This window comes from Berghia stephanieae, chromosome 2 (assembly GCF_034508935.2).
Source record: "Berghia stephanieae isolate SIO BIC M18660-M18661 chromosome 2, UCSD_Bste_1.3, whole genome shotgun sequence".
In the NCBI taxonomy this organism is placed as follows: domain Eukaryota; kingdom Metazoa; phylum Mollusca; class Gastropoda; order Nudibranchia; family Aeolidiidae; genus Berghia; species Berghia stephanieae.
In genome coordinates this window covers 32,338,126-32,345,625 of record NC_088361.1, presented here as the reverse complement: position 1 = coordinate 32,345,625, position 7,500 = coordinate 32,338,126, and the positions used below count along the sequence as shown (strand labels likewise).

At 38.1% G+C, this 7,500-nt stretch overlaps 1 protein-coding gene across 3 annotated transcripts in view; it reads right to left on the bottom strand.

The window, feature by feature from the left end:
- Nucleotides 1–7,500, bottom strand: part of LOC144964721 (lachesin-like) — a 142,790-nt gene that overhangs the window by 5,809 nt on the left and 129,481 nt on the right. For all 3 annotated transcript variants that reach the window (XM_078899263.1, XM_078899265.1, XM_078899264.1), the window contains exons 3-8: nt 6,880–6,989; nt 5,245–5,449; nt 3,380–3,532; nt 2,817–2,945; nt 921–1,074; nt 9–157 (exon numbers count right to left, since the gene is read on the bottom strand). In XM_078899263.1, coding sequence (XP_078755389.1) covers nt 9–157; nt 921–1,074; nt 2,817–2,945; nt 3,380–3,532; nt 5,245–5,449; nt 6,880–6,989 — 900 coding nt within the window. The remainder of the gene's footprint in view (nt 1–8; nt 158–920; nt 1,075–2,816; nt 2,946–3,379; nt 3,533–5,244; nt 5,450–6,879; nt 6,990–7,500) is intronic.

Genomic DNA, 7,500 nt, shown 5'->3' with positions numbered 1-7,500 from the left:
CCACTCACCATAAAGAATCATGGTTTCCCGATCTTCACCAATGTAATTGTTTCCAACACACTCATAAGGGCCGTAATCCGTGTCCAGCAAGTCTCTGATTCGAAGAGCAAGAGTTATGGAACTTTCCATGTCGTTGTGTATCACCTCTACATCGTATCTGGAGATGGAAGATTGTTAGATAGATGCTGTGGGCGGCTAGATAGTATGGATTTATGGGTATAACAATAAATTTTTGTAAACATTAATAAAAAAAGAAATAAAATAGGGAGGTCATGAAGGAATGTCAAGTTTTTGATCTGAGGATTGGGGGTGGGTGGTGGTTGGTGTGGCGGGAAAGGTAGCTATTCAACCGATTGATTTCCACCCGAGGAAAAACTCGAAGAAAAAGAACTCGACAGATTAATACGAATTTAAAAACAAAACAGATTGAACTTTGTCGGAAAACTATACACAACTAGGAATTCAATGAGTAAATTTCAATCTGTCAGTCTTAAGTATCCAGTACTTATAACCTACTCCTTCTAACAACTCGATGATATTGTCAACCGAATGCAGGGTTATTAGGCAGTAAACTTTTGATATTTCTACATCTAATGTTGGTAGTAATCGTTTCTATTTTAATCCTGTTGAAGGACTGCCCGTTCTGAGTGTAATAACGTGCTGAGCAATAAGATCTTTAACAATACACGACCGATCTGTGCTGTAAATCAAACGTTATTCTTAAAATGTTGTTTTTTATAAATAAACATCGTCAATATGAAGTTAATGACTCGATATGAAGAGAGAGAGAGAGAGAGAGAGAGAGAGAGAGAGAGAGAGAGAGAGAGAGAGAGAGAGAGAGAGAGAGAGAGAGAGAGAGAGAAGGAAGACGAAGAGGAAGAAGGAAAGTTAATTTTAAAAGGGACATAATTCAGTCATACTTGTTGTCCTTTCTCATTTTCTGCAGTTCTATCCCGTGCCTCAGCCATTTCGTGACACCTTGAGGGTTGGCGTAGATTTGGCATTCCAGGATCGTTTCCTTGTGAAGACGTTGTCCTATTCTCTGGGGCTTGGCCACCACCACATCTGGGGGGACTGAAAAAAGGTGACTTTTATTTTTAGAATGCAAAATCCACTTCATGTGCTCAAACCGGTTTACAATAGATCACAAGCCAACAGTATCTCAAGACATGTAAAAGTGCTGTTACATTAATTTAATTTTTCTTTTTGGACAAAGACAACGCTGTTACCGGTAACCGATTAAAAGAGAAAGGTGAGAGAATGTAAGAAAAAAAGCCTTTTGCAGGAATTCAAATTTGCGTTTCTCTCAGTGGGTCTCGAGCCAGGACCTACAAATCAGAAGCCGAGTGTCATACAATAATTAACCAGTAGATTATTTATCAATCAAAACACGGGATTAGAGACGCGCCCTCAACCCCCTCGGACAAACATGGTCGGTTGTTTACTGACGATAGAATGAATGAAGAAGATGTCGCACATATCTGTACTATTATTTATATGAACGCAAGTTGGGTGGTTAGATATATATATATATATATATATATATATATATAATATATATATATATATATATATATATATATATATATATATATATAAAACAAGATTTTCTCAATCTGACTATAAACGTTCAAAGTTACACATTGCTTTCTGTGTTCTATAACGGGTAGAACTTGTGGGTATTTTACTTATACACTTACAAATGCGTAATACCTGTGTACTTAGCTTAGTTCAGCCATCACTACCGTTGTTTATCGAATCGTGACTATTTGGACTGTCCAAATCATTCAGGGTTAACCCTCTCCTAATCAACAGGATGCAGAGAATATCGTATACTGCACACAAAACGAACGAAGAAGTGCTAAAACAAACATACCAACAAAGGAAACTAATGCCCTTAATAGTGGATCGACAACTATCCTTTTTCGGACACATAGTAAGGAAAGATAAGAATGAATACCTGGCAAGTTGTGGAAAAATATCTGGTAAACGCGCCCGGGGGAGACAAAGAAAAACACTCATAGACCAACTGAAGGGCTTCACCAGCCTAACAATCCAAGAGCTGTTTGAAAAGGCAAGAGACAGGGAGGAATGGAGAGAGATAATTCATGCAGTATCCGAAGCCTGGACCAGGCATGGAACCTAGAAGAAGAATCAACAGGATGAATGAAACACTACAGACGAATTCGTCTGTAGTGTTTCGTTCATCCTGTTTTGTTGATAAAGGGGAAACCCGAAACGTCCATTTTATCTGTTTTCGTAATCAAATTGAAGCTTACATTCAATTTCACATTATTATGAATTTATTAGTAGAAATATTGTCATCACACTGTCATTTACAATCAGACAGCGTGGGGAACGGATTTGAAATTTCAATATTGAATGCGTCTTAAATCTCTTTCGTAGATTTAGATTGTCTTTACGTTGAAGAACACGGGGTGGGGGGGGGGGGGGGGGGGAGAGTTGGAAGAGAAGAAGGAGGAAAAGGAGAAGGAGGAGGAGGATGAGAAGAAGGAAGAGGAGGATGAGAACGAAAAGGAACAGGAGGAGGAGCAGGAGGAGGACCAAGAGGAGGACGAGGAGAAAGAAGCCATAAATACAGCATGATTTTATGAGATTTGCTTTCCTGAAAGATTGGAGGAGGAGGAGGAGGAGGAGGAGGAGGAAGAAGAAGAAGAAGAAGAAGAAGAAGAAGAAGAAGAAGAAGAAGAAGAAGAAGAAGAAGAAGAAGAAGAAGAAGAAGAAGAAGAAGAAGAAGAAGAAGAAGAAGAAGAAGAAGAAGAAGAAGAATTATGATATAGATATAAAGCTCTTACATTGTACAACGACTTTTATAGCCTTGCTGACTGCTGGAGGAACTCCGTTGTCAACAAGACATTCGTAAATGTCATCACAGTGACGGGAGATGTTCTTGATCATTAGGATCTCGCCTCCTTCTCCGATACCTGTGGAATCAGAGGTAAAAACAGCGTTGATGTTGATTATCGTTGTGACAATTTATGATTGTGGTCAAGAAGATGAGCGAATTGCCATTATTGCTATAACAATTGCTGCTGCTATTGCTACACCCGCTACTACAACCGCTACAACAACAACAACAACAACAACAACTACTACTACTACTACTACTACTACTGCTACTACTACTACTACTACTACTACTACTACTACCACTACTCCAACAACAACAACAACAACAACAACAACAGCAACAACAACAACAACAACAACAACAACTACTACTACTACTACTACTACTACTACTACTACTACTACTACTACTACTACTACTACTACCACTACTACTACTACTACTACTACTACTACTACTACTACTACTACTACTACTACTACTACTACTACTACTACTACTACTTACGTTCCTTGCTGCCACCAATGGTGCGGTAGTTCCTCTTGTACCACGTCACATTTGGCTGGGGAATACCCGTGACGTTACAGACTATGGTGGCTGTTTCGCCCTCTGTGACCTCAACCTTGTCCGAGGACAGCTGACTCAGGATTGATGGGGGTACTGATAAAAAAAATGTTTTTTTTTTTTTAAATTTGCAAGTTCATATCAGGTGTTCTAAAACTTCCATCACCATTTCATATAGTACATGTCACAAGTTAACCGTTCTTTTTGTATTTGCTGTCTTGTCATATCCTTCACTCTTTATACTCATTCATATAATATAGGTCGAATTGAATAGTGTGTGGGTTTAGTGTTTTATCCAAGGACACAATACCCAGTCAGAGTTTAACAATCATTGTCACTCATCCGGTCACTGACCGCGCATATCCTCTATGGAGTTTTTGTTGTTGTTTCAAGACGAGACTTTATGCTACTGTGCCACCGTGGCACAAAGTTATAAGGCGAGGAATGGGAGAAAGGAGATTGGGAGGTAAAAATAAAATGAGAGCAATGTGAAAAGTTTGTTGCCTTAACATCATGGAAATACTCTTACAAAACAAGTTAGTGCCTATAGTTCAGCTACAAGGAAAGTACGTAATTTAGAGACATAATACTCACAGAGAAGAGGTTTTAGTCTGGTCTCTTATGCGTTAAATTGCATTCTTCTATATGGATAGGACGCTAACACATTGCAATGTACTTTCGGCCAGATATAACAGATCCAGTTTCCCCATTAACTGCTGGATGGTGAGAGCGGTCAAAGAAAACCTCCAGTCAGCCTCAAAATCGAAACTGGTACCGTTGTTCGTGAGTTATTGGGGCTGATACGATGTTTATTCCGGTTTCTATAGCACACACTGAAAAGTATAATTTGCTTGCCGCTCTTTGGGTAAGTAGCTAGTTTACTGCAAGTCTGGACAATAATATAGAATGTGGAGGGTTTCTTGGTAAAGCACCGTCTATGTAACAGTATGAGAATAGTAGTCCTACATTGACATTTCTTATCATATAACCAAGTAAAGGTGACAAGCGGCATTGTGTCTGGCCAATAATGCTTGCAAAAAACTCTAGCCTCTACTTGTGTCTTTGAGAAAGATACTTTACATACATTCCTCAACTCGATTCATGTGCCATGGATTATGTGTCCATAGGAAGAACGGCTGCTGGCAAAGTGTAGGTGCTGGTACACCTGTAGTACTATAGATAGTATGCGCTTGGCGAAGACGCTCACAACATTGCCATCCGGAAGTATAAAGGACCAACACACAAAACGATGTGTAACCTTGGACTTTTATAGTCTGGTTAATACAGTTTAGTGAGAATTACTCATAAACACAGATGGCAAAAAACAATAACAAAGACCTGAGTGACGTCAACTTCATAATATTTATATGAAATACAAATTTGGTTTTGCGTGAAGTGCTAGGAGAATAAATGAAGCTTTGTGAAGAGCAATGGACGTGTTGAAAGATGGTATCTAATGCTCATTATGAATGTACTATTTTTATATCTAGTTTTTCATTCATTCTTCATTCATAATCTAATTCATAAAATGTATGTTTCTCCTAATTCACGTTTGATGGCTCCGACATTAAAAAATAAATGATTAAAAATAGGATTCCTTTTGTTAATCTTCGAAGGTTTTTTTTTTATAATACGAGGCGTGAACATTATGGGTTATATTACCTACTTAACAATAAAAAAAAGAGATGTTGAAGTGGGTCTCCAGGATGAAAGCCTATTACAATATCCACTCGGCCATCTTGCTCCCTTCAATCGATTTGAATCGAAACCTTTTTGAAAATGTTACTCTCTCAACCTTCACTACTAACCTAGGACTTCCAACCTGACTTTTTTTATCTGCCTTGGCGAGGTGTTCACTCGACACTCGTAGGTGCCGCTGTCGTTGTAGCGGACTGCACGGATCAGAAGGTTCCAGACTTTGATGTAAGGCCGTTCTACACTGATTCGGTGGTCGTCGATCAAACGTCTATCGTCAAGACTGATCAGGATTTTTCCTGGGTTCACCCAGATTACCTGGTTGCATGGGATTAGAAGGCGGGGGGGGGGGGGGGGGGGGGGGTGGTAAATGAAGAGGTGAAGGTCAGGTAGAATTTTAATCTTTTCCACACTAGGAAGTACCGTAAATCTCTTTAAAATGCCGAGTTATGTACAAGGGCATGGTACAATTGAAGCCTGGTTTTCCAAAATTCGTTAAGTCGATTTTTCTACTTTTTGAGATTTTTCCTCCATGAGATAAATTGAAAAGTAAACTTTATTTTAAGCATCGCTTGGCACAAAACTTTACCATGATTTGTGTGAATTTGAAGTTTAAATATAATTAAATAATAGGCCGAATGAGAAATTATAGGGGAAATAATCCTCAATACCTCAAAATGGGAAAAAACGGAGTTAGGGAGTTTTGGAAAATTGAAGAATTGAACCAGTTTTGTCTCAAGCCAAGTCTTAACACAGTTATATCGATGTGGATTAGATGCTGGAAGTTGAATTCTCAATAAAAAATAAATAAATAAATTTAAAAAAAGATGAAACGTGCGTTTATTTCAAATTATTTTTTTTTCAATCAGAATGGATGTGGTTTCCTGATCTAGGAAAAAAAAAAAACTAATATTTTTAATTTCTGAGAACATTAACTTTAAATTAACTTTTAGAAAAAATAAAATAAAAATGGGCTTTTGTATAGCGCAATATTCACTTAACGTGCTCAAAGCTCTTTACAAATGGTCCCTGACCAACATAATCACGTAACATGTAGAACTAGACATGACGCCTGTTAGGCGATATTACATTTTTTTAGACAGAGATAAAGCTGTTAAAGACCAGATACTCATTTTACACCTGAGTACGGTGAGAGAATGTGAGTAAAGAACCTTTTCCAAGGACTCAACAATGCGCTGGGCGAGGCTCGAACACAGGGCCTTCCGATCCGAAACCGAGTGTCATACCACAAGACCATATAGCCGCACTTTTGACATCTAATACACACCGACATAATACCATATTGTCGCAGCTGGACACATTTAGATCTATAAAAACTCATTGTTTTATTTCTCATCCCTGTTCCTGTAGGGTTACGCGTACAGTAAGAGTTATTTGTTACCCCTTGGGCTGCACGCAAGTTTATTGCAAAGCACTCTTAGCGCAATAATAATTCATAGAAAAAAAAAGCTGAGAAAACACTCCAACAAAAAAGGGAGATAGAAAAGTACCAAGAGTAAGGCTCGAATTCAGGTACTATAGTTTTGGTACAATACGTTGTTTTCTCCCCATTCCTATGATCTTTGGCTACAGATGAAGATGATGTTGAAGATATTATTATTATAATGATGATGATGATGATGATGATGATGATGATGATGATGATGATGATGATGATGATGATGATGGCGATGGTTATGATGACGACGTTAACAACGGCAATAACGACATCAACAATAAGGACATACCGGCTGATCCTCCAAGTCCACATTGCAGGGCAAGATGACCCTTCCCCCTTGAACTACAGTCACGTGTTCGATTGACACATTTGCCTGAGGTGTCATGGTCACAGGCGACACTGTCGAAATAAGAGAAAAAAAATGAGTTAAAACTGAGGAAAAGTTATTGTGTGACATTCAGAATGAATAAAAGGTCAAGGTTATTGCTTGTTTACACAATCTCAATAAAGAGTCAAAGGTTATTTTGTTACACACAAAATAAATCAAATAATATGTTTACCAGTTTTTGTTTGAAATACAAATTAAACATTTTTGTTTGAAATACAAATGAAACAAAAGATCAAATGTTTAAAGATACGTCGGTATGAGGGTGGACGAAGAATTGAAAAATAGACAGGATCAGGATTGTCGCAACTCCTATTGCTGACATTAGCTCTAAACCACGTGACGAGTCTATCTTCTAGCTATATTTAATAAAATAATTAATAAGCTTTTTCCTTCTTCGTATATACAAAGCGCTGGGACTTCAAATTATACGTTTAAGATTGAAAATGGATCGGTTTGTTGCGAATAATAACTGTTTCATGATTATGGCCTTGCATCTCACGCTCAAGTTTCTAATTCTCCACC